This window comes from Lepus europaeus, chromosome 11, assembly GCF_033115175.1.
Source record: "Lepus europaeus isolate LE1 chromosome 11, mLepTim1.pri, whole genome shotgun sequence".
In the NCBI taxonomy this organism is placed as follows: Eukaryota; Metazoa; Chordata; class Mammalia; order Lagomorpha; family Leporidae; genus Lepus; species Lepus europaeus.
Genome location: NC_084837.1, coordinates 112,107,009 through 112,132,851, shown reverse-complemented (window position 1 = coordinate 112,132,851; position 25,843 = coordinate 112,107,009). Strand labels below are relative to the sequence as shown.

The 25,843-nt window shown below is 49.3% G+C and overlaps 1 protein-coding gene across 7 annotated transcripts in view; it reads left to right on the top strand.

The window, feature by feature from the left end:
- The window catches only part of PEAK1 (pseudopodium enriched atypical kinase 1), a 351,733-nt gene that overhangs the window by 272,984 nt on the left and 52,906 nt on the right, over positions 1–25,843 (top strand). For all 7 annotated transcript variants that reach the window (XM_062206406.1, XM_062206403.1, XM_062206407.1 and 4 more), the window contains one exon: positions 11,939–15,143. In XM_062206406.1, the coding sequence (XP_062062390.1) occupies positions 12,037–15,143 (3,107 nt within the window). In that variant the 5' untranslated portion in view covers positions 11,939–12,036. The remainder of the gene's footprint in view (positions 1–11,938; positions 15,144–25,843) is intronic.

The window sequence follows — 25,843 nt, the reverse complement described above, 5'->3', positions numbered from 1 at the left end:
ACCCATTGTGCCACAACACCCACCACAGTGGACCCCTCCTAGCTGAAAAAGACAAAGGGGAAACCCTGCGATCTGTCAGTGTTGACATACATCATTATAATTTTACTGAAGTACAAACATATAAAATTGGGTATAGATTCTCTATGCTTATGTTTCTCATTTAACTATAAACCAAAGCAAATTTAGAAGTTGAGTACCAGAAAACCCTACAAAATGAGGGAAACGCAAATTAGCATTAATTTCATGTGATAACTGGTGTTTTGCTGAAGCTGGATGGCTGCTCACAGCCAGCGGCCGGGGCTGCCTGCCGCACGCCGTTCCTTTGCAGCTTCCGCTCCCCTCGGCTGTCTTCGCTGTCAGGTGTCTCTCCAGGCTGTTGAGGATCGCATGGCTACACTGAGGTGCTGGTGGACCTGAAAGACATGCTGATTTGCGTGGTTAATAAGCGGCCATGGCAGTGATCCTGCCTGTGTTTATATTAATTTATTGTAGGTGTAAACTTTGCTTTCAGTTCAGTACCAAGCTGTTTTGGAGGACTCACAAACCCTTGCAAATATATCCTGGATTCTAGTTTGAGAATGAGTCTTTTAATGTGTTCCATAAGCCACCATGTATTCACAACCGCCATAAACATAATCCTTTTCCACTTGTTAGAATGAGTCCTCCAAATACCGCTACCAAGCAGACTTGTATATTATTTTCTTGAAAGCAGTAAATCCATATTTCTTCACAGTGTTGTATAATTCAGACTTTGATTAATTTAGAAGTACTTCTTCCCTCTAAAAGTGTAAATTCTAAATGTTTTACAGTACGTTCTGTTCGCTGTTTTCTGTAGCTGGGAAATTAAATGTAATTTAATTGGACAAATAATACCTTCTACCAAGGGTACAGGTCACACAGGACAGTAAAGCCCCCGGGTGGTGTTGTCCTGCTGGTGCCGTCGCTGCAGACTTCTGAGTGGCGCTTTCCTCAGGGCAACAGCTGTTTTCCTTCTTCTCTTGCCTTCCATGTCTTTCCCCTCCTCTCATGTGAATCCTAGGCCAACACTGTCCTTGTCTCCCCTATCTCACTCCCTTTTTTTAAGAAACCAAAGTTGACCTGTCTCCTCACCGGGCACTCAGCACTGACTCCCTAGTTTAGCCTCCGGTCCAGCTTCCTCTGCTTCATAGACAGGTGGCCCTGAGGATGGGGCAGCGGAGAGGAGGAGCACAGCGTGACGTCAGCAGCGTCTCACTGTCCACTTCGGGGTGGCTCAGACTCAGACTGGGCTGGACAGACGGTCTGGCGTAATTTGCGTCCTCATGTTCACTCCCTCGACACTCAAAGGCACAAGAGACAGAGCTTTGGGACAGCCCACGAGCCGTGTATCTGAGCGCTGCGCTGGACAGGTGTGGGCCTGTCTCCCTGCAGCCCTTCTCCATTCACAGTGGAATTCTACTCTAGTGGACAGTGCCGCTGCTGCTGCGTGGACCACCATTCAGGTGCTGCGGTCCTTGTGCCTAAAGCACCTCCAGGTGCCACGGCCGGCCGAGTCCCACCACTCAGGCGTCTGTGTATGCCCTCGGCCACCTGGCTCTGCCGTTCATTGGCTGGGTGACCTTGGGCAAGTCTGTAAGGCTGACAATAGTGTGCATGTCATGGGAGTTTTGTGCAAATTAAGAGTTGTCATGGGCAAAGTGCTTCAAATAGTAAATGCTAACTAGAATTATTATTAAACAGACACTTATTTAGTATGTAGCATGTGCTAAGCAATCCAAGATATATAAAAATGAAAAAGACATAGCCCTGCCTTCTAGGGATTTATGGTCTTATAATTCATTACTAGCAGTTTTATAATAATAATTAGAAGTAGCGTTAGTATTAAACTAATTCATCGAAGAACTTTACAGTGACTTGAGTGGAGTGCTTGGGTTCGAATCCTGCCTCTGCTTGCAGTTCCAGCTTCCCACTAATCAGACCCTGGGAGGCAGCAGGTGGCTCAAGTACTTGGGACCTCGCCACCACCCATTTGGGAGACCTGGATTGAGTTCCTTGTTCCTGGCTTTGGCCTGGTCCGGTCCTGAAAATGGCTGTTCAGGCATCTGGGAAGTGAACCAAAAGATGGGAGATCTCTGTCTCTCTGTCTCTCTCTCTCTGCCTTTTCTTTTTTTTCTTTATTTCTTTATTTCTTTATTTCTTTTTGACAAGCAGAGTTGACAGAGAGAGGGAGAGAGAGAAAGGTCTTCCTTTGCCGTTGGTTCACCCTCCAATGGCCGCTGTGGCTGGCGCACCACACTGATCCGAAGCCAGGAGCCAGGTGCTTCTCCTGGTCTCCCATGCGGGTGCAGGGCCCAAGCACTTGGGCCATCCTCCACTGCACTCCCAGGCCACAGCAGAGAGCTGGCCTGGAAGAGGGGCAACCGGGACAGAATCCGGTGCCCCAACCGGGACTAGAACCCGGTGTGCTGGCACCGCAGGCGGAGGATTAGCCTAGTGAGCCGCGGCGCCAGCCTCTCTGCCTTTTCTTTCTTTCTTTTCTTTTTTTTTTTTTTTTTTTTTTGACAGGCAGAGTGGATAGTGAGAGAGAGAGGCAGAGAGAAAGGTCTTCCTTTTTGCCGTTGGTTTGCCCTCCAATGGCCGCTGCGGCCGGCGCATCGCGCTGATCTGAAGCCAGGAGCCAGGTGCTTCTCCTGGTCTCCCATGCGGGTGCAGGGCCCAAGCACTTGGGCCATCCTCCACTGCCTTCCCGGGCCATAGCAGAGAGCTGGCCTGGAAGAGGGGCAACCGGGATAGAATCCGACGCCCCAACCGGGACTAGAACCCGGTGTGCCAGCGCCGCAAGGTGGAGGATTAGCCCAGTGAGCCGCGGCGCCGGCCTCTCTGCCTTTTCTAAGAGGTGACTGGGTGGCTGAGTGGTGCTGCCGGGCAGTGGTACATTTGCTGTTGCACAGTCCTTACCCTGAGAAGACAGCCCCGCGACAGGAACCATGCATTTTAGAACACTGTTGTAATCAGAACAACTGAAAATGGCTAGGCATCTGCAGATTTCTGATAGATTTTTACTTGGTTTTTCAAAATCAAGCAGGTTTTATTTTGTTTTCTTTCTTGGACAAGAGAACTTCATGTTGTAAAGTCTTGAAATACCAAGAAGCTGTGTGTTTGGGTTGTTTTGTATTAGTCTGTCTTTCTTTTTCAATCTCCAATTAAGAAGATTCTTTTTATTCATGGAATTTCCATTTGTGCACCAAGTTAAAGCTGTGTTTTATCTCTTGCAAAACCTCTTCCTGCTCTGCTCTCACTTCCTCTCCCCACCCTTTTAGTCATCTGCTGAGGGGTTTGGCAACTGGTCAAGGTGTCGGGTCAGCATTTTTTCCCTGTGGGAGAAGGAAAGGTTGGGAAGAGTGACGTGGGGCCACTTGTCACACTTTCCTTTCCCTTTTATAGAAGTGACCCACACGTTCCGTTACAAAGGCCCGAGGAGAGCCCAGCATCCTGGAGACAGCGGCTGCTCGCTGTGAGCGCCCTCACCAGCCCGTGCAGAGCAGCGAGGGCGCTGGACTCTGCCTCCACGCCGCGGTGGTAGATCTGCGGGAGACAGAGCCGAGGGGGCCGCGGGACTCCGGAGGAACTCCGCATCCGCTCCCCGTCCTCCTTTGCTGTCGTCTGACTCTCCTGGGGAGCTGTGAGGAAGCACTCTGTGTGTGGTGCTCCCTCGCACTGGAGCCAGTCGTGTCCAGCTTGAGGTGCCCCCACCCTTCCTGCAGGCCAGTTTATTTTGTGATTGAAGTCCAGTGTGCATGTGGTTATCTTGCATCGAGTCTGCTAGAGACTGCTAGGCTGGAAGCAAGCTAATTATTGTCATTGGACAGCAGTAGAGAGAGTATTTTAAAAAAAAAAAGAAAAGGCAGTAATAGGTTCTTAAAAAGCTGTCATGGCTTGAAGTGAAACAGGCTACTCTTGAATGGCTCCCACCTATAGCCAGAAGGGCTTTGGTCCTGAAACCTGTCAAATATGAAACAGAGTTTTAGAGCCTAGAATCCTGGCTAGCTTCTAGGGGCAGCTTCAGCCACTACACTGTCCCATGGACCATTTCATCCAGAGGGTTTGCCCTGAGATTATAAGGACCGCGGAGACAAATGAGCTGCTCTTATCAAACATCCCACGTGGGCACTCTGTGCCAGACCTGTTCTGGCAAATAAATAGAACGCACCAGCAGGCGCGGCTGCACTCCTTGTTTAAGTGCCTCCAGAGACGGATTGCTTCTGTCTTGAGCACAACTTTGGGGACTGGAGTTTCCCATTTGGGGAGTGTCAGTGTGGAGCAGGAGAGCCGCTGGTTGTCGGCGGTTGCCACTGAAGTCATTTCAAAAGGCATGGGTTGCTCGTGGGGCATTTGTGCATATGGTGCAGCTGCTCTCTGTGTGAGCCTGTTATGAGTTAAAATAATTCGGACAACGTCTTTAAGTGCATATCTTTGTCTCCAAACATAATTGGTGTTTAAAAAGAAGCCCTCAAAAGTTCAAGTTCTGTGGCTTAGACAGCAGCTCCATCTGGTGCTTGTTAAAGGTGTTTGCTCAGTTCGTCTCCGTTCCATGGCAGCGTGGCTACAGATGGACATAGAACTTGCAAACGAGTGCCAAATCCCAGATGAGTTCCTGCTGTACCCAGCCCTGGCGTGAGCTGATTGTGTTGCTGGTGAAGCGCACTTGGCGAGTCTGTCCATGATGTGATAGCTGCTGATCGGTTCCGGAGCCATCCACTGACCGAATTAACCTACACTCAAAGTGGGGGATTTATGTACCCATCTTGCGAAAAGAAAATATACTGTACTACTTACAAAGAGAGAACTTAATCTGGCTCTTATCAGGAATGAGTCTCGCTTGGTTAACAAGATATTAGGCCAGGATGGCTGATTCTTTGTAGTCAGTGCCAAAATAATACTAAGTACACAAGAAGAAAAAGGTTTTGTAAGTGTCTCAGTGGCTGACCAGACCTGCTACAAACTGCTAACAGAAGTAGCCTCTGAATAATAGGATTACACATGGTTTCTATTTTCTTTATGCTTTCCTGAATTTGCACAGCAAGCATGTACAATTAAAGAAAAGAAATCTACAAAAGGAAAAACAATTCAGAGAAGCAAAACACTGTTAGTGGCAGCAGCCTTGCATCTGAGATCTGGGTCCTTCTCACTCACTGTGGAGCCTTAGGAAAGTAACTTCATCTCCTGGGCTTCAGTTCATTGCCCGTAAAACAGGAGGCTTGTGAGGCCGGCACACCGGGTTCTAGTCCCGGTCGGGGCACCACCGCATTCTGTCCCGGTTGCCCCTCTTCCAGGCCAGCTCTCTGCTGTGGCCCGGGAGTGCAGTGGAGGATGGCCCAAGTCCTTGGGCCCTGCACCCCATGGGAGACCAGGAGAAGCACCTGGCTCCTGGCTTCGGATCAGCGCAATGCGCCGGCCGCGGCGGCCATTGGAGGGTGAACCAACAGCAAAGGAAGACCTTTCTCTCTGTCTCTCTCTCTCACTGCCCACTCTGCCTGTCAAAAAAAAAAAAAAAAAACGGAAGGCTTGAATGAGGGGCCTGGCATGGTTTGTAACTTTCTAAGGTAACGATTTTTCTCTCTTTCTTCCTGTCTTCTCAGCCTCTCCAACTGCCCTGTGTCTTGCCCCAGTGTTGTCATTTAAACAATATCTAGTTTCTCCCCTAGGAACTCCTTTCTGGGTCTCGACTCCCTCAGACCTCTCTTGCTGCCAGTTCCCACCTACGTCTCTCCAAAAAGTTAGCCGCTGTCGCTCGGTCACTTTGTTCAGCCACGCCAGCATCCTGGAGCTCCTGCCAGGGCCACTGTGGAGCTCCCAGGGCCCAGTCCAGCGAGCACAGTGAAGTCATTTTTCATTTGCCTTTCAGCAGCACATTCTCATCAGATCTTACTTTATTCGTGTCAGTCCTTTATTTTGTTTTATAATTGAGGGATATCTTCCACCCACTGGTTTACCCCCAGATGCCCACAGCAGCCATGGCTGGGCCACAGCAAGGAGTGTGGAACTCCATCCTGGTCTTTCAGGTGGGGGCAGGGACCCAAGCACTTGAGACGTCACCTGCTGCCTTGTAGGATGCCTTGGTAAGAAGGGGGCCAGAGCGGAGGTGCCAGGACTTGGACCGGCACATCCACCCTCCCTAAGGGTCTCCTTGCCTCCTGCCCTGTTCTCCCCAGCCACCGAAGCCGTCTTCTGTTCTGTAAGTTGGTTTACTTGCAGATAGTAACAGCTCACCTTTTAGTCCACAGCTCTGTATGACTTCTGATAAATGTGTGCCGTTGGGGAACCACCACCACACAGTGGCTTGTTTGCAGCGTTTTGCTGTAAACCTTTATGCCTCAGTTTTACAGTAAACAGAAGTGCTCTGGGGCAGATATGTTGGAGTGGAATTACTGGGTTCCAAGGTAAGCTTATGTTTAGCTTTATAAGAAGCTGCCAAACTGTTCAAAGCGCCTGTACCATTGCATCCCTACCCATAATGTATGAGCCTTCCAATTGCTCTGCATCCTTGCTAGTACAAATCAGTTTTTGTTTTTGTTTCAGCCATTCTGATAAATGTGCAGCGTAGCTCATTGTAATTTAAATTTGCATTTTCACGTGACCAATGGTATTTAGAATCTTCCACATGTGTATATGAATCCATATATCTTTAATCAGATATCTGCTGAGGTTTTTTTCCTGGTTTTTATTGGATTACTTTCTTTTCATTGAACTTTGAAAGTTCTTTATACGTTCTAGATAAAAAGTCCTTTATCACATATGTACTTTGCAAAAAAAAAATCCTTCTTATCAGTGGCTTGTCTTCATTTCCTTGTTCTGTCTTTGGTGGAGCAAATATTTTTCATTTTTATGAGGTTCAAATTATCAGTTTTCTTTTTAGAACATGGTTTTGATTTTGTGTATCAGAACTCTGCCTAACAGAAGGCCACAACAATTTGTCTCTTGTGTCATCTTCTAAAAATTTCATAGTGTTAGATTATTATACTTAGGTCTGTGGTCCAATATGAATTCGTATTAGTGTGTGGTGTGAGGTGTAGATCAAGATTCGTTTTTTTGCCTGTGAATATCCAGCTGTTCCAGCATCATTGGATGAAAAGATTATCCCTTCTTCTTTGTCCGAAATCACTTGACTACACTTCTGCAGGTCTGTTCTCTATTCTCTTGTAATCTGTGTCAGGTATCAGCAGCAAACTTTTTCTGTAAAAGACCAGCGAGTAAGTATTTTGGAGTTTTGCCAGGCACAAGGCAAAAATGAAAGATATTATTTAGATATTTGATAACAGGAGAGAAAACAAATTTCTGCAGAATTTTTGACAAAATTCAAAATATAATGAAGTACCATATTTTGTAATACAGGTCTACATAATAAGCATGGAATTCTTTTTTGGAAGAATTAGGGTTCAAAGTCAGTGTTTCCTCTCCTCAGAACTGATTTAAAGTTCACCTGCTAATACGTACCTGTGATGGTGTTGTAAGGGTGACGTGTGCACCAGTGGGGACCCTGCCGCCTGCAGAGAGCTGGAGAGCTCTCAGAGGAGTGAGCGGCACACCCCGTCGCTGCCGCCACCACTCCACACTCCTGCGGCACAGAAGCAGCCAGAGACGCCTGTGGACAAGCCAGTGTGACCGTGTGCCCCTAGACGTCTGCTGGCAGACTCAGAATCCCAACGTCATGATTATGAGAATCAGTTTACAACAGTCGTGCTCTGATGTTGATTGGAATGATGTTGAATCAGATAGGTTTGGGGAGAACTGACATCTTAATAATGTTGAGAACTTTGATACGTCTCCATTTATTTAGGTCTTCTTGGGTGGTCTCACCGGTTTTTGTGCTTTTCCACATCTAGATTTTAGATTTTGCACATATTTGTTACCTGTATTCCCAAGTGTGTTTTGTGTTCAGAGTCATCTTTTTTAAATGCACATTGGAGCATGTTGTTTCCCCCACTCAGAACCCTTAGGTGGCTCCCACTGCCCTGAGGATGACGTCTGCAGTCTTCAGAAGTCTGAGAGGCTCCGCGGGCCGGGCCTCTGCTCTCCTCTCAGCCTGATTTCTGCCGCTCTTGGCCTTGTTCACAGTGTTCAGTCTCAGACTAGGAGGAAATGGCTTTCCCAACTCAGGGATTAAAGCTTTTCCTTAAAAGATTTATTTATTTATTTATTTATTTATTTATTTGAAAGTCTGAGTTACACAGAGAGAGGAGAGGCAGAGAGAGAGAGAGAGGTCCTCCATTTGATGGTTCATTCCCCAACTGGTCACAACAGCCGGAGCTGCGCCGATCCGAAGCCAGGAGCTTCTTCCAGGTCTCCCACACGGGTGCCGGGGCCATCTTCCACTGTTTTCCCAGGTCATAGCAGAGAGCTGGATTGGAAGCAGAGCAGCCAGGTCTTGAACCAGCGCCCATATGGGATGCCAGCGCTTCAGGCCAGGGCATTAACCCACTGTGCCACAGTACCGGGCCCCGGGATTAAAGCTTTTAAAACATCTGAAAGACTAAATAAATGTTTTCAAGCAAACACCTGAGGATGTGTTTTATCCTCACTGGGTCACAGGGCTGTCTGCATGGACCTCTTTCGTCCTTAACGTCTACTTCTTCCACTGAGGCACAGTGCGTTCAGCATTGTATGTGAGGGACCTCACTCTGTATTCAGCTGAAGAAAATATTTCTATTCCTTAGAACATACGGAAACTTGCCAGGAAGGCTGAGTTTCTGGGCCAAGTAAGGGTCCTGTCCCTGTCATTGTCCAAGGTGAAGTTCTGTACAACTATTGACATGAGTTTTTTTACATTTATTTTATTTAAGTCATACATGTTTCACATATTTCATGTATACAGATTCAGGAACATAGTGATACATCCCCCCTACTGTTAACGTGGTTCTGACGGGCCTGCTGCCAGCTTTGTTATAAGTCACAGTAGAACCATCAGACTGTGCTGGTGCTCTGTGGGAAGTCAGCAGCCACGTACCCAAGCTAAGAGAAAGCCGCAAAGGGCCATGGTTTCAACAGTTCTCAAAACCAGCACTTTCCATCAGTGTTCATTGTCTTTATGCTAGACATACAGAGATGAAGAAAGATATAGCTTGTGCGTTAAAGATCTCAGAAGCTAATGAGGAATCAGACAATTAAAAGTAAAAGCACATATTTATGCAGCTGGGTTTGGTTTGAGGGGCTTTGGTAATACCGTGGGGAAGTGAACAGCTCAGTAGGATTTAGGGTGGGATGAGACTTGCAGAGTTCCAGGACGTGAGGCTGGAAGGGAGGCGAGGGCTGTATCCTGAAAGGCTAGGGCACTTGGATTCCTCCTGTTTCCCAACATCTCACTGCACACAGAGTTACCTGGAGAGCCTGTGAAGATTCAGATTCCTGGGTTCTTCCCCAAAGGTGGACTAGGTGGCTGGAAGGTCGTTCTCCTAGGTGGTTCTTATTTAGCTCGCAGCACCCCCCCTCCCCCACCCAGTTTGCACACTGACACTTGGGAGCCAGTGCATTAGGTAAGTAAGACTGAGCCACAGAATAGTTTTTAAGCTTATTACTAAGATGGGTCATCCTGGCATTTTAGAAAGTTGACTGTAATTGAAATATAGAGTGAACAGTAGAATCCCCAAATTCTGATTCAGTGGGTCTGGCACTGGACCCAAGATACTTGTGTTTCTTTTTTTTATTTTTATTTTTTATTTCTATTTATTTGACAGTTAGTGAGAGAGAGAGAGAGACAGAGAGAAGGTCTTCCTTCCGTTGGTTCACTCCCCAAATGGCTGCTATGGCCAGCACTGCGCCTATCCGAAGCCAGGAGCCAGGTGCTTCCTCCTGGTCTCCCATGCAATGCAGGGGCCCAAGCACTTGGGCCATCCTCCACTGCCTTCCCGGGCCACAGCAGAGAGCTGGACCAGAAGAGGAGCAACCAGTATTAGAACCCGGCTCTCATATGGGATGCCGGCGCCACAGGCAGAGGATTAACCACGTGAGCCACGGTGCAGGCCCTGATACTTGTGTTTCTAACAAGTTCCCAGGTAGGGCCAGTATTGCTCCCCCAGGCACACAGTGTGAGCAGCAAGCGTGTGGGATGGATTGGAACGGATGAGATGGCAGGCATGGAGATCAGTTACCAAGCCATCACAGTGACCTAGGCAGGAGATAGGGGGCGTCTGAACTACTAGCAGTGACTGCGGATGGCAAGATCGGCGTCCAGGGAAATTCAGGGAGGGAAAATTCACAAGGCTGGCCAAGTATCAGAGACATGAGTGAAAAGTCAGGAGACAGCTGTCGAGGGTGGTCTGCGGGCTGAAGCTTAGCTATCTAGCCAGACAGTGACGACATTAACCGAAACATAGGACAAAGAAACATGGAGGGTGGAGCAGAGCTAGTTCATTCCTCAGAGCTGAGAAAAAGGGCAACCAGAGGATTCATTTGGAATGCATTGACCTTGAAGGGTCTCCTTGAAGCACCCAGAATCTCAAGGGTGGATAGAAGTGAAACCTGCAGTATAGTAAGGGGTATTAAAAAGGTTGATTGAGAACAGAGAGCATCACCCACGTCTCCTGGGAGGGAAGGCTGCAGCACACCTGTCAGTCTACAGAAGTGTCAAGATTATATAGGGTTCAATAAAGAGTGCATAAAATTGTGGTTAAAAAGCTAACAAGTGGGGCAGGTATTTAGCCTAGTGGTTAAGATATTTGCCTCATATCAGCATACCTAAGTTTGATTCCTGGCTCTAACTACTGACTTTTTTTTTAAGAGATTTATTTGGGGCCAGTGCTGTGCCGTAGCAGGTAAGGCCACCCACCACCTGCAGCACCAACATCCCATTTGGGTATGGGTTCAAGTCCCAGCTGCTCCCTTCAAATCCAACTCCCTGCTGATGTACCTGGGAAAGCAGCAGAGGTTGGCCTAAGTTCTTGGGCTCCTGCACCCACATGGGAGACAGAGAAGAGGCTCCTGGCTCCTAGCTTCAGATAGGCCCAGCTCTGGCCATTGTGGCCATTTGGGGAGTGAACCCACAGATAAAAGTTCTCTCTGCCTCTGCCTCTCTGTAACCCTACCTTTCAAATAAATAAATACATAGATCTTCCATCTTCTGGTTTACTCACCAAATGGCTGCATAGACTAGAGCTTCTACCAGGCCAAAGCCAGGAACTTCTTCTGGGTCTTCCACATGGGTGCAGGGGCCCAAGGACTTGGCCATCCTCTGCTGCTTTCCCAGGTACATCAGCAGAGAGTTGGATTGGAAATGGAGCAGCTGGAACTTGAACCATGCCCAAGTGGGATGCCAGCACCACAGGCCGTGACTTAACCCATCACGCCATGGTGCCAGCCCCTGGCTACCAGCTCCAACTTCATGCCAGTACAGACACTGGGAGGCTATGGTGAAGGCTCAGTTACTGTCACCCACCTGGGAGACCTGGATAGGCTTCTAGCTCTAGCTGCAACCTGCTCTCAACTGTTGAGGGCATTTGGGGAGTGAACCAGCAAGCAGATGGGGTATCTCGCGCGCTCTCTCTCTCTCTCTCTCTCTGACTAATCTCTCTTTGCATATCTCTGCTTCTCTCCCTCTCCCTCTCCCTCCCTCTCCCTCTCTCTCCTTCTCCCTCCCTCTCCCTCTCCCTCTCTCTCACACTCTCTTTCTCTCCCTCTTGCTGTCTCTCTCGCTCGCTCTCTCTCTCTCTCCGGCTCCTTGTCTCTCTTTGTATATCTCTCTGCTTCTCAATTTTAAGAAAAAAAAAAAAAAGGCTAAAAACTTTCCAAGATGCTGATTGGCCAAAGAAGGAAAATGAAAACGAAGTACCCTAGTTTATCTCTGAGTCTTTAACTTAAAGAACATTTTGAGGATGAACCAAGTTTTTGAATCTTGAGTCACTTGTCTTGCAGTTCCTTTCCCATTCAGATTTGTTTTCTTTTTCCTCCCTGCCCTCCCCACCCCCAGACCGACTGTACTTAGAAGAGCTGCTAGACCACGGAGGCTCCGCGGACACTAACATGTGCTGAAAGGAAAGCATTGTCTGTGAAGTTCTATCTTTAAAAATGTCTGCTTGTAACACCTTTACTGAACACGTTTGGAAACCTGGTGAATGCAAGAATTGCTTTAAACCTAAAAGCTTGCACCAGCTCCCCCCAGACTCTGAGAAGGCGCCCGTCACCCATGGCAACGTGAAAACAAATGCCAATCACAGCAACAACCACCGCATCAGGAACACCGGAAATTTCCGGCCTCCTGTGGCTAAAAAACCCACGATAGCTGTGAAGCCCACGATGATGGTGGCAGATGGGCAAAGTGTGTGTGGGGAGCTTAGCGTCCAAGAACACTGCGAGAACAAGCCTGTCATCGTAGGATGGAACCGAAACAGGACTGCCTTGAGTCAGAAGCCACTGAACAATAACCAGGGCGATGGCGAAGGATTTAGCCACGTCCCCAAGCCTTACGGCAGCACCGACAGCACGAAGGTAGCGAACAACAACAACAGCGGGCTGGCCGAAGTGCTCAAGGAGATCGCGGGCCTGGACGCCGCCCCTCAGACCGGAGGCAGCGAAGCCAACTCCAGGGAGACCTTCCTGGGGAGGATAAATGACTGCTACAAACGGTCCCTGGAGAGAAAGCTCCCCCCGAGCTGCATGCTGGGGGGCACGAGGGATGCTCAGGGCAAGCACGTGGTTCTGAGCGGGAGCACAGAAGTGATCAGCAACGACGGGGGCCGGTTCTGTTACCCCGAGTTCTCCAGCGGCGAGGAGAGCGAGGAGGACGTGCTTTTCAGCAACCTGGAGGAGGAGCGCGAGAGCTGGGATGAGAGCGACGAGGAGCTGTTGGCCATGGAGATCCGCATGCGAGGGCAGCCTCGCTTCGCCAACTTCAGGGCCAACACTCTGTCTCCGGTTCGATTCTTCGTGGACAAAAAGTGGAATACAGTCCCCCTGCGCAATAAGTCCCTGCAGCGGATCTGTGCTGTCGACTACGACGACAGCTACGACGAGATCCTGAATGGCTATGAGGAGCACTCCGTGGCCTCCTACGGACAGGGGAGTGTCCAGAGCATGCTGTCCTCTGACTCCACCTCTCCAGACTCCTCTCTCACGGAAGAATCCCGTTCCGAGACAGCCAGCAGTTTGTCTCAGAAGATCTGCAATGGGGGGTTATCTCCTGGCAACCCAGGAGACCCCGAGGACACGAAGGAAACGGAGCCCAGTCCTGAGAGCCTCCCTGGTAGCAGTCAAGAGAAGGACCCATCACAAGCTTCCAAAAACGCACCCAAAGCTCCAGAGACGCACAAAGCAGTCCTCGCCCTCCGATTAGAAGAGAAGGACGGCAAAATCGCCGTGCAGACGGAGAAGCAGGAAGGCAAAGCCTCCACGGATGTCGCTGGGCAAGCCGTGACCATCAACCTCGTCCCCGTAGAAGAGCAAGCGAAGCCCTACCGAGTGGTGAACCTGGAGCAGCCACTGTGTAAGCCGTACACTGTGGTGGACGTGTCAGCAGCCATGGCCAGCGAGCACCTCGAGGGCCCTGTCGGCAGCGCCAAGACAAAAGGCTCCGTCTCCACTCCAAGCTCTCCCGTGACATCACCTGCGCCCACCCCAGGACAAATAAGTGCCCATTTCCAAAAGTCCAGTGCAATACGATACCAGGAAGTGTGGACTTCCAGCACCAGTCCAAGACAAAAGATACCAAAAGTGGAGTTGATTCCCGGTGGAACGGGACCCAATGTGCCTCCCAGGAAAAACTGTCACAAATCCGCACCTACGTCACCCACAGCTACAAACATTGCCTCCAGAACCATCCCTGTCAAGTCACCGAACTTGTCTGAAATCAAATTTAATAGTTACAACAACGCGGGGATGCCGCCTTTCCCGATCATCATTCACGACGAGCCCACGTACGCTCGGAGTTCCAAAAATGCTATCAAAGTGCCCATTGTCATCAATCCGAATGCATACGACAATCTGGCCATCTACAAAAGTTTTCTGGGGACAAGCGGGGAGCTCTCAGTGAAGGAGAAAACCACGAGCGTCATCAGCCACACTTACGAGGAAATAGAAACCGAAAGCCACGCGGGGGCCTCGGCCTCGGATAAGGCCACTGGCAAACCCGCCGACTGCCCCCAGGCCAAGGTGTCTTCCAACAGCACGGAGCGGAAAAGGGGCTCCGTGGCCCAGAAGGTGCAGGAGTTTAACAGCTGTCTCAGCAGGGGCCAGTCTTCACCGCAGAGGAGCTACAGTTCCAGCCACAGTTCCCCCGCGAAGGCCCAGAGGAGCGCTCGGGAGCCCATGGCCAAAACGGAGTCCCAGGAGTCCCAGGCGTCGGGCGGCAGCCGGGAGAAAGCCAGCGCGGTGCTCTCTCAGATAGTGGCTTCCATCCAGCCGCCACCGTCCCCTCCGGAGGTCCCGCCGTCCAGCCCCAAGGCGTGCAGTGCCGATGAGAGCGCCCCGAAGAGCACACCCATCCGGCCCCAATCCCTCTTCACCACGCAGCCCAGTGGGGAGGCCGAGGCACCTCAGACCACCGAAAGTCCCACCAGCAAAGGACCGAAAGATCCCCTCCCAAAGCCTGTCACCTCTCCTCCCTCCAAATTAGTGGGCAGCCCCCAGGGCGAGCCCCCGCCCCCCTTCCCCCCGCCCCGCTCCACTTCCTCCCCTTACCACGCAGGTAACCTTCTGCAGAGGCATTTCACCAACTGGGCCAAGCCGACCAGCCCCGTGCGGTCCACAGAGGCTGAGTCCGTGCTGCCCTCGGAAGGCAGCCGGCGGGCAGCTGATGCGAAGCCCAAGCGCTGGATATCCTTCAAAAGCTTCTTCCGCCGCCGGAAAACAGACGAGGACGACGACAAAGAGAAAGAGCGGGAGAAAGGGAAGCTGGTGGGCCTGGACGGCACGGTCATCCACATGCTGCCGCCCCCTCCGGTGCAGCGCCATCACTGGTTCACAGAGGCTAAGGGAGAGTCGAGCGAGAAGCCAGCGCTTGTCTTCATGTACAGGTGTGACCCTGCGCAAGGCCAGCTCAGCGTGGACCAGAGCAAGGCAGGGGCAGACCAGGCCGCGGCTTCAGAGAAGGGCAGAGCGGAGGACGCGCTGTCGCCGGACTCGGAGAAGAAGAAAAGGAGTCACCCTTCCCCGTCACAGGCCCCTCAGAAACGTCTCAGGTAGGGAGCAGAGGTGGGCGCGGTGTGGGGGTTCTCTGAAACACGCCGGCAAGTGCTCGGCTTCTCACGGCATGGAAGACCGCCTGGCCAGCGCTCCGTGGCCGTCGTTTGTCCTTATCACTGCTTTCCGAAATCGGCACATCCTTACATGGTCTTCCCGCACTGAGCAGGGATTACGGCCCCGGGGTTTAGCCAGAGTAGTGCTGCGTTCTGGTAAACACAGGGGAAAAGCAAAGCCGTGACACCTTGGTAGCGGTGAGGAAGATGCTCGGGATCTGCTGTGCCGTGAGGAAGAAGCAGGGCAAAGGCGCGCACGGCAGGGCTGCGCTTCCCTCCCGGAAAGGCGAGAAGGCCGCAAGGAGGTTCTCCGTGTGTCTCACTTCACTGGGAGGCAGCGTTTGTATTTCTGACGGGTGCCTCTTTCCGTCCTGCTCCCAAGGGTCGTGGCAGGGCGGGGAGCAGGCTGGCTGCAGGTCCTTCAGGTGTAGGCGAGATAGGGAAGCTGGCGGTAGAATCCTTGGTTCAGCCAAGGCAGACTGTGTACCCACATCCATTCTCCCTGCGTTCATTTTCTTTAATACCTTGATGACTTGTCGATCACTTACTCTGTGCAAGGTGCATCCCTGATATTTATTGCAAATCCTCAGAAAGCCCTGGAAATTGTGCATCCTTCAGATAAGGAAACTAAAAAACAGAGCATTAGGAATTGGCCGGCGTCCAGAGCTCGTGCTTGTCAGGGCTGGATTTCACACGGTGGCCTGCCTCACTCTGCAGCGTCTGGGCTTCCTATGACGTTGCACCGTTGAGGAGCACGGGTCAGACAAGGCGGCTGTAGTGTTGCTGGTAGTGCAGCAGAATGAATTAACTACTGTTACAAAGGAGGAACTTCTACCCGAGTTTCCGACAAACAGGATGATTCCCATATGCGCCCTCCCCATCGCACACAAGGCTGTGCCCTGGGTTCACGTTTCGTCTGCTCCGGAGCCCACTGTCTCCACCGGGCCTGGCCGCTCTCCGCCAAACACGGGCACCGACTGGCGGGGGCAGACTCTCTCACCAGTTTTTCTCTAGAAAAGTGTAAATTAAATTAAGATGAAGTCGGCACTGAAGGCCTTCAGCTTTCCCAGAAAGCCACTAGCAGGTTTTAGATATATGAAGCCCCCGTTTTACTTCCATCCGTGGAATAACAAAGCAGCTAGAGTAGTGGTAATGTATTCCTGGAAGCCCGGTCTCGTCACTGTAGCTGAACGCTGTGTTCCGTGGTAACACACTCTGTGATCCACTCTTGTGCTCCGTGGTCCTGAAACGTGGGCATTGCATGTTCCTGTTGTATTTAGGAGGCGCTTTGAGCAACACGTGGTTGGAGTTAACTAGAAGGGACCAGCAAATGGTTCTTGTGGATCAATGAATGACCTTCACCCTAATTAAGTACAGCTCTAGAGTATTTGTCCGCACCCTGGAGGGCAGAGCCGAGCTGTGAGCTGGCCTGCCTTCTCTGGAAGGAGACGTTCTCTCGCCCTTGGCTGCACACCACTGCGCATGGGCAGCCCTGGGCGTGGCGCACCCCTTACTGCACGGTCTATACTTTCAGATTTGGTTATGTGTGGACCACTTCATGTCTTTTAAAATTTAGCAGTTTTCTTCACATGTAACATCCGTGAATCCAAGTGGCAGTCGATTCGCCTCTTGCTTCTCAAACCGGTCCACGTTTCGCCGTCATCCAGAGGGCTGCTACAACACACCCCTGGGAGCTGCGACTCAGCAGGTGTGGGCTGGGCCCCCGTGACTTGCACTTGTGGGATCCCAGCTTGCACTTGACTTCCCAGAGCCCCGGCTCTGATGCAGTGCTGCTGGTCGGCGGCCCCACTCCCGCACCTCTGGGCTCAGCACCGATGTGAAGTTAGCAGATCCTGGGGTTTGTGTCACCAGTGACTGACACGGCTGTAAAGCTGTCCCTAGAGGCACCTGGGGATTCTCACGCCTCATCGTGTCCCAGGCTAAGTGGAAAAAGCGGGGTCCAGTGGCACTTTCTAACTCTGCAGAGTTTAGAACATGATTGCACATATTAGACACCATTCACATTTCAGTGGTTACCTAATTTGCTTAGATACACCACTGATATTTACTGGAAGCAGCTTTGAGAGAACAGCATTACCATCAAATGCCAGCATTTGTGTTCCCGGCTTGATGGCCACATGACCATTAAATTACCATCCCACGGCTGAAAGAAATGAAAACGGTTTGTCTGTAAGTCAGTGAAGATGCCCAATCTAAGCGTATGCAAGGAGTGAAGGATGCAGGAGCACTGAAGGCCGGACCCCAGGCTTTGAGAGCGGAGGGAGGGGTTTGGCAGAGGCGTTCATAGTGGGGTTAGGCTGCAGCCACTAGACTCCTCCGGAGACATCACCTGAGTGTGCGCCATCAGGCCCGGAACAAACAGGGGGCAGCCACCGCAGGGATGACGGACTTGGGTTTGACGTCAGGTCCCGCGGTCTGTCTAGTGGCCCGGGTCACAGTGCTGTAGCCATACCTGTGTCGTAGAATTGACTCGAGGCTCCCATCAGAGAACATCGAAAGGGCGAGGCACACACTGGGTGCTTTAAAGTGCCCGGAGCCCTCTGCCCGCCCTGTGGTCAGTGCTGAACCAGCGTGCGGGTGATTAAACCAGCCTCAGACGGACTTCCCAGAAATGAGATCCGAACGCTTGCTGGAGATAACTCAGTTCCACCAGCTGCTTGGGAAAAACGGTCCAAGCAGAAGGAGCAGCTTGAGCAAAGTCACAGGGATGAGGTGACAGCCTGGAGAAGTAGGACACGTGGCTGCCGACGGGTCGTGAGTAGTCCAGTGGGTCTGCTCCAGGGCCCAGTTAGAGGGAGGACTAAGTTTCAGGGAACTCTTGCACAGTTAATAATAGTGTAGATTTCGGCCGGCACCACGGCTCACTAGGCTAATCCTCTACCATGCGGTGCCGGCACACCGGGTTCTAGTCCCGGTCGGGGCGCCGGATTCTATCCCGGTTGCCCCTCTTCCAGGCCAGCTCTCTGCTGTGGCCAGGGAGTGCAGTGGAGGATGGCCCAAGTGCTTGGGCCCTGCACCCCATGGGAGACCAGGAGAAGCACCTGGCTCCTGGCTTTGGATCAGCACGGTGCACCGGCTGCAGCGCACTGGCTGCAGCAGCCATTGGAGGGTGAACCAATGGCAAAAGGAAGACCTTTCTCTCTGCCTCTCTCTCTCTCTCACTGTCCACTCTGCCTGTCAAAAAAAAAAAAAAATAGTGTAGATTTTACAATTGCTAAAAGGGGCTTTTAAACATCACACCACAAGTGATGAGTATGTTAGGTGATGCAGATATTAATTAGCACTGTTTACTCTTTCCACAACGTGTGTGTGTGTATATTAAAACGTCATACCCTAACCTATACTAAATGTATATAACTAAATACATATATGTTATACATATAGCTATCTGTCAAAGTAGCAAAAACATAAAATAATCTACTTATTCTTAAAGTGTGATCCATGTGGGGTTAAGCAGTGGCCACACAAAGGTCACCGTTTTCTTAATAATGCTGTGATGTTTGTCTTTTTCTCTGTGTTGATTATTTGCACTGATGGGGCCAGAATAATAACGGCTGAACAACCTGTGCTTTAGCACAAACCAAAGCCATTGCACCATATTATGCTGGGAGTTTAAGGAAAATAAAGGTCAGTTTCGCTTAAGACTGCCTTTGATGAAGTAGTAAATTTTATTAAATCTCGGCCATTGAGAACCTGTCATTTTATAGTTCTGTGTGATGAAGTGGCAAGCATGCGTAGAGTACTTGTGCTGCGTGCCAAGAGTGGTGGCTGTCTCCAGGGAGGACGCTTGGGAAACAGTTTGATTTGCAGAGTTTGCGTTAGGAAGCCAAGCAGCCCCCTCGTTTCCTCGTTGGAAAGTACAGCTGAGAGAGGAGAGAGCCGCTCTGGTGGTTCGGACTCGCGTGCTTGGCGGCTGCCGCCTTAGCAAGCCCGGGACTTCAGGGAAGACCATGGACTGTTCGCTGTCAGTAATGAAATTCAAGCTTTCAAGCACAAAGAGTTTTTTTGAAACTTTTATCTGGCGCTCTTTGACACCTCCCTGATACATATTTTTCTGATGAGATTGGTGATGGAGTTACCAAGAGGTTTTTTGTTTTTTTTTTGTTTTTTGTTTTTTTTAAGTATCGTATAATGATATGTATCAACATTTGGAGGAGCTGGGGCCGGCGATGTGGCACAGCGTGTTAATGCCCTGGCCTGAAGCACCAGCATCCCATATGGGCGCCGGTTCTAGTCCCGGCTGCTCTACTTCCCATTCGGCTCTCTGCTATGGCCTGGGAAAGCAATGGAAGATGGCCCAAGTCCTTGGGCCCCTGCATCCATGTGGGAGACCTGGTAGAAGCTCCTGGCTTCAGATGGGCACAGCTCCAGCCGTTTCAGCCATCTGGGGAGTGAACCAGTGGATGGAAGACCTCTCTGTCTCTACCTCTCTCCATAACTCCATCTTTCAAATAAATAAAAAAGTAAATTAAAAAAAAAAAAACCATTTGGAGGAGCTGCATAACTCAGGAAAGCAGTACAGAACTGCACGTGAGTCAGAGATCAATTCAGACTGCAGGACAGACCCGTGGATTTTAATGTGGCACAGTACAGAACGTTCACTGGCGTAGTTTTAGATCCCACGTTACAGGTAACCATTAAGAAAGGTACCGCTACCAGTGATCAGGATCTCGTGTCAGACCAAAGGAGTAGTGACCAAATGCTATTAAAAACAGCCCCTTCTCCTTGCCACCGATAAGGCTGGCTGAGGCGAGATTTTCTTTCCTGTTCTCTCATCCCAGCAACGTATCCCAGCAGACTGAATGCAGAATCAGACAGGGGAATTCAGCTGTCTTGTCTTAAGCCAGAGTCTAGAAAGATTCAGGGAGAAGTTATTTAGGTTAATATTTAAGTGATTTATTTTAATGAATTGATCCCTGTTTCAAGTTTTCTGAGTGTTAATTTTTAATATAAATATCACAAACAAGAGCTCTTGCAGCTCTCGATTTTTAAGAGTGGAAAACAACTCAGAGACCAAAACGTTCGAGCATGACTGAGCGGTGAAGAGCCTCGCATGGTGTGTTGGAATGTTTGTCCTTGTCTTTAGATTCTGTGGATGAAACCGTTTTCAAGTAGGAAAGTGAAGTTTTGTTTTAATAAGATATTTTCTGACAGTAGTACTGAAAGTGGGACACCGGTGGGTGAAATGGTGGTCTAGGAGTGTATCGTAGGCATCACTTCCATCTGGCTCAAAATTTCAGCTAATGCAAGAGAAACGAGTTTATGGCTAGTAAGGTCTGTGACTGACTGGGAATTCCTCAGTTATCTTTTTTTTTTTTTTTAAATAATACCTTCCTTCTATCTCTTCAATGCTTTGGTATCCACAACATGGGGAATAATAGTACACAGTGGGAAGAATGAAACACGAGAGGCAAAGATTTGAATCCTGACTGTACCACAGAATAGTGACTTTTGACTTGAGCTGAAGTTTCCCGATCTGAACAATAAATAATGATACCTACCTAGTTCTTAAGTCTTATAAGAACTAAGTAGATCATATCTATAAAGCATCTCATATAATATCTAGCAATAGGAGGCAATCTCTTTATAAAATCATACTTAGGGACCCAGAATTTAAGATCATCATTGCTTGATGTCTTGCACCCCTGGCAATTTTTTATTATTTTATTTTAGTTAGTTGAAAGAGAGAGAGAGAAACACTTCCATCCTCTAGCCCACAACTTCTAGACTGGACCAGGCTGAAGCCAGGAGTCTGGAACTCTGTCTGGATCTCACGTGAACGGCAGGGCCCAAGTCCTGGGGCCCTCACCTGCTGCCTCGCAGGTGCGTTAGCAGGGAGCTGGATCAGAGTCAGGACTCAGTTCCAGGCACACCCTTATGGGATGTGTCCCAGATAGGGGCTTAACCCTCTGTGCCACAACCACAACCCTTCTATTCTGAGAATGGCCACGGGCTCTTTCTAAGTGTAAGTTCATTCATGTCCCCCTCACTGAGGGAAGCCCTACCCGGGTAACCTCTGCCTGCCTGTTTAATCTTCCCCTCTTGCCCTTGAACCTTTGGCTGTTCCGGCTTCCTTTCTTTCCTGTGCCTTGTTTGTAACATTGACCTTGGGACCAATAAAACAGAATTACCTTTTAATGGAGACCATCTTAAAATAGGTCCTTTTTAAAATTTTTATTTTAAACTTGTTATGATAGAAAATTGTAAATATATATAAAGTAGATAGAGTAGTGTAATAAGTCAGCATTGACTACAAAACTGTACTTTGACTGTTACCAACTGATGGACAAACCTGTGTCACTTACACCCCTATCCACTCTCCCCCTATTATTTTGAAACAAATGCTGGTTTATTTGATATGTAAATATTTCACTATGTTATCTCTAAAAGATAAGCTCTTTTATTTTTTTCATAATAACCATATTCCAGAAAAGATTCTTTTCCCGGTGCCGGTGCTGTGGAGCAGTAGGTGAATCCTCCACCTGTGATGCTGGCATCCCATATGGGCACCGGTTCTAGTCACGGCTGCTCCTCTTCCAATCCAGCTCTTTGCTATGGTCTGGGAAAGCAATAGAAGATGGCCTGAGTCCTTGGGCTCCAGCATCCGTGTGGGAGACCCAGAAGAAGCTCCTGGCTCCTGGCTTCAGATCAGATCAGCTCCAGCCATTTCGTCCATTTGGGAAGTGAGCCAGGGGCTGGAAGACCTTTCTCTCTGTCTCTCCCTCTCACTATCTGTAACTCTACCTCTGAAATAAACAAACAAAATCTTTAAACAAATAAATAAATAAATCATAACTCCTGGCTAACTCCTGGCTACCTGGTACCAAAATTTTGAATACCATACAAGTAAATATTCTGATACGGTCCCAATGTATAAGTCCCTCCCTAACCCCTCCCTCATGACTCACATGCAACTCTCCACGTGATATCTCTACTTCAGATGAACCTTTCAAATGAAACACAGCCAAAACAGAACTGATTTTCCCCTACAGATCTGTTCCATCTTGTCTTCCCTCCCACATGCATGGCCCACCATCCATCCAGTTGCTCAGGACAGAAAACTAGAGTCCTCCTTGATTCTTCTCTTTCTCCCTCCCATTACACCTGAAATACCAAGCTTTGAGGCGCAGTGGCTTAAGCTGCCACTTGAGATGCCTACGTTCCATGTCAGAGTGCCCATTCCAGTCCCTGATATTCAGCACTTCCTGTCCAGCTTCCTGCGAATGCGCCAGGGAGATGGTGGATAATGACTCAAGTGATTGGATTCCTGCCACCCACATGGGAGAGCCAGATAGAGCCCAAGCTCCTGACTTTGGCCCAGCCCAGCCCTGGAGTTGCAGGCATCTGGGTAGTGAACCAGTAGATAGAAGATCTCTCCATCTCTCCATCCATCTCTCCTTCCAACCCTCTTTTCCTCCCTCCTTCCCTCTCTTGTCACTCTGCCTTTCAAATAAATAAACAAATCTTTAAGGAAATAAAATATCGAGCTCTGTTGATTCAACCTCCAAAATATATCCCAAACATAATCCCAATCTCTCTCTCCATCTGTGCTCCTTTGGTTTACTAAAGTATTTTCCTAAATCCCTCTGCGTAATCTCTTACCTTGTAATGTAATCTTTTTGGAATAGCCAAGGACTCTTTTTTTTTTTAAGATTTATTTATTTATTTAAAAAGCCACAGAGAGAGACAGACAGACAGATTCCATCCACCAGTCCACTCCCCATATGGCTAAAGTGGCTGGGGCTGGGCCAGTCAAAAGGCAGGAATTTCTGCTAGGTCTCCCATGTGGGAGCAGGGACCTAAGCACCCGGGCCGTCCTCCACTGCTGTCCTAGGCACATTAGCAGAGAGCTGGATTGGAAGTGGTGCAGCCAGGACTTGGGCAGGTGCCCACGTGGAATGCTGGTGTCGTAGGAGGCAGCTGTACCTGCTACACCACAATGCCGGCCCCAGCCAAGTCCTCTTCAAACTACCAACCCAGCGCAGGCATCATGACACAGTGGCGTGTGTTTGGGATGCCCACAGCAGAGTGACTGGATCAAGTTTTTTCTCTGCTTGCTTGCTTTCTCTTTGCTAACTCTGAGAGAGAGAAAGAGAGAGAATATTTTCATCTGCCAGTTCACTCCCCAAATGGCTGCAATGGCTGGGGCTGGGCCAGGCCAAAGCTGGTCTCCCATGTAGGTGGTAGGAATCCAAGAACTTGGGTCATCTTCTGTTGTGTTCCCAGGCACATTAGCAGGGAGCTGGATCAGAAGTGGAGCAGCCTGGCCTCAAACCGGCACCCATATGGGATGCCAGCATTGCAGGTGGTGGATTAACCCACTGCACCACAACACCAGCCCCTGCCTCTGCTTCTCATCCAGCTTCCAGTTAATGTGCATCCTATTTGGGAGACCTGGATGGAGTTCCTGGCCCCTGGCTTCAGCCTTTCCCAGTCTTGGCTGTTGAGGGTGTTAAGTGAGTGAATCAGATGGTAAAAGATCATTCTCTTTCTTTATTTCTTTCTCTCTTCCTCTGTCTCTCCCTTTCTCTTTGTCACTCTTTCAAAGAAATAAAAGATAAATCTTTAAAACACAAGTCCCATTGTTTCACGCAGTGAGGAGAGTCCCTACCCGATACGATCTGTTCTGCCCGGCTCCCACCGATTACCTCATTGTTCACTCTTCTCTCTCGGGAGCGCTTCCTTCAGATCTCTGCATGGTTGACTCCTTGTCATCAGCTCCCAATTTAAATGTCACCTCCTCACAGGATTTCTTCACTAACCTGCAGATCTGAAGAAACTCCCCTGACCCTGTCTCTCTGCATCACATCTTTTTTTTTTTTTTTTTTCAGATTCATCCTCGTTTATAACTATGTGGGTTTTTTTTTTTAACTATTTCATACTCATTTCACTTCTCCTTTTTGCATTCAATTTCCTTCTTCCTAACATTATACCCTTTTAGTAGTCATGGTGGTGGTGGTGAATTCTCATTATTGGCTGTTGATTAGTATCGTGGCTTTTTTTTTTTTTTTTTTTTTGCATGTTAACTTCGTTTTCAGGTACAAGTCCTGTGTTGAAATTATGTTGCTAAATGTAAAAATACCACCAAGCTCAAATTGCCCATTCAGGGCACTTAATCTTATGTTTATTAAATAACTTTTTTTTCAGAATTTGTAAGCAAGATCTACCGCCAGTTACATACATGTCCTTGAAATTTTAATGCAAAAATATTTTTCTGAATGATAAAAATCTAATCTAGTGAGTAAGAAAAGCACCGTAACCCCGCAGCCAAAGTTAAGGGTGTCTGCCACTTCTTGATCACTAGCTGACCTTTCTGGCTTTTCTGACTCCACTGCTCCTCCACATCGGACTCCTAATTAGCGAAGCCTCCAGCATGGATCTGGGACCACATGGAAGTCCAGGTCCTTGAGGGCTCCCAGACGCATCTCAGGAATCCAGCTATGCGTAAGACAGCTGGGATCCAGTCCAAGCCTCCGCCAGCTCCCAGTTGCACGGGCAGACTGGACTAGGCACACCTTTGCTCCCTTAGGAATGCCGTTCACCTGTATAAACGTTCCTCTCCTCTCCTAAGGTCTGTTGGATCTCCCCAGAGACCTTACAACTAAAATATTCCTCGACGGTCCCGAAGTGGACCTGGAAGTCCTCTAGTCCATTCAAGGCCTCCGGGGCGTGGAGGTCACCTGTGTCAGAGAATGAGGCTACAGCAGAAAAGAGCCTCACTCGTCTCCCACAGGTTCTGCAGTCTCTTTCATACCGCAGCGGAGTGGAGGAGCTGCAGTGGAGACCTCTGGCCAGCGGAGCCTACAGTGTTACCGTCTGGCCCCTTCAGCAAAAGCTTGCTGACCCCTGCATGAAGCTGCTGTCAGACTTGTCAGTGGTGGTCAGGTGTGTGAGTGGCCTGCGGCCGTTCGAGCCAAACACAGGATAGGTTCAGTACTCACTATGATAACCAGTCAGGAGCTGGTAATATTGCGTGTGCACACGTAGAGTGTAGAAAAAGAGAAGTCCAAGCACTTTTTAAACTACATCTGATGTCCTTCTTTCTGGAAAGCTCAGAATCTTGAGTTGTTTTCATGCTTCTGCTCCAGTTCTATCTTAATTTGCATTGTCTGTAATTTTTTTACAAGAAAATAGCATCAAAATCATCTTCTCAGGTTTAGGACCAAACTGGCCTTGGAAGATGGAATTCCTGCTTCTTACAAAGCAAATATCGTCAGAGACCAAGCTGAAAGTTGCATGCTCTCCTGACCGCGCGCTCGCTTGCTCTGAAGACACTTCTGAACTCTGAGCATTTACAAAGAGCACGTCGGCATTGCCAACTGTTGCTCCTCGGGTTTAGATGGGTTCATGAGCTGCTGTTACTGTTTTGTTCTCTCTTGGAGAAAGTTGGTGACTACCTTACTGCAACCTGTTCACAGCAGGAAGCAGAATGGCTGCGTTCCCGTGGGGGGCGGGGTGGTTCAAGCAGCGTTGCTGCTCTTCCTTTTGGATGGCGACATGACCCCCGCGAAGTCAGCTGGCTTGCCCAGTCTCCTAAGGAGTGTGTTCCGCAGCGAAGAACCAAAAGGAAGCCCCACCTGGGCGTTCTGTTCGCTGTTCTCCCTCTGACGAACCTGCAGTTA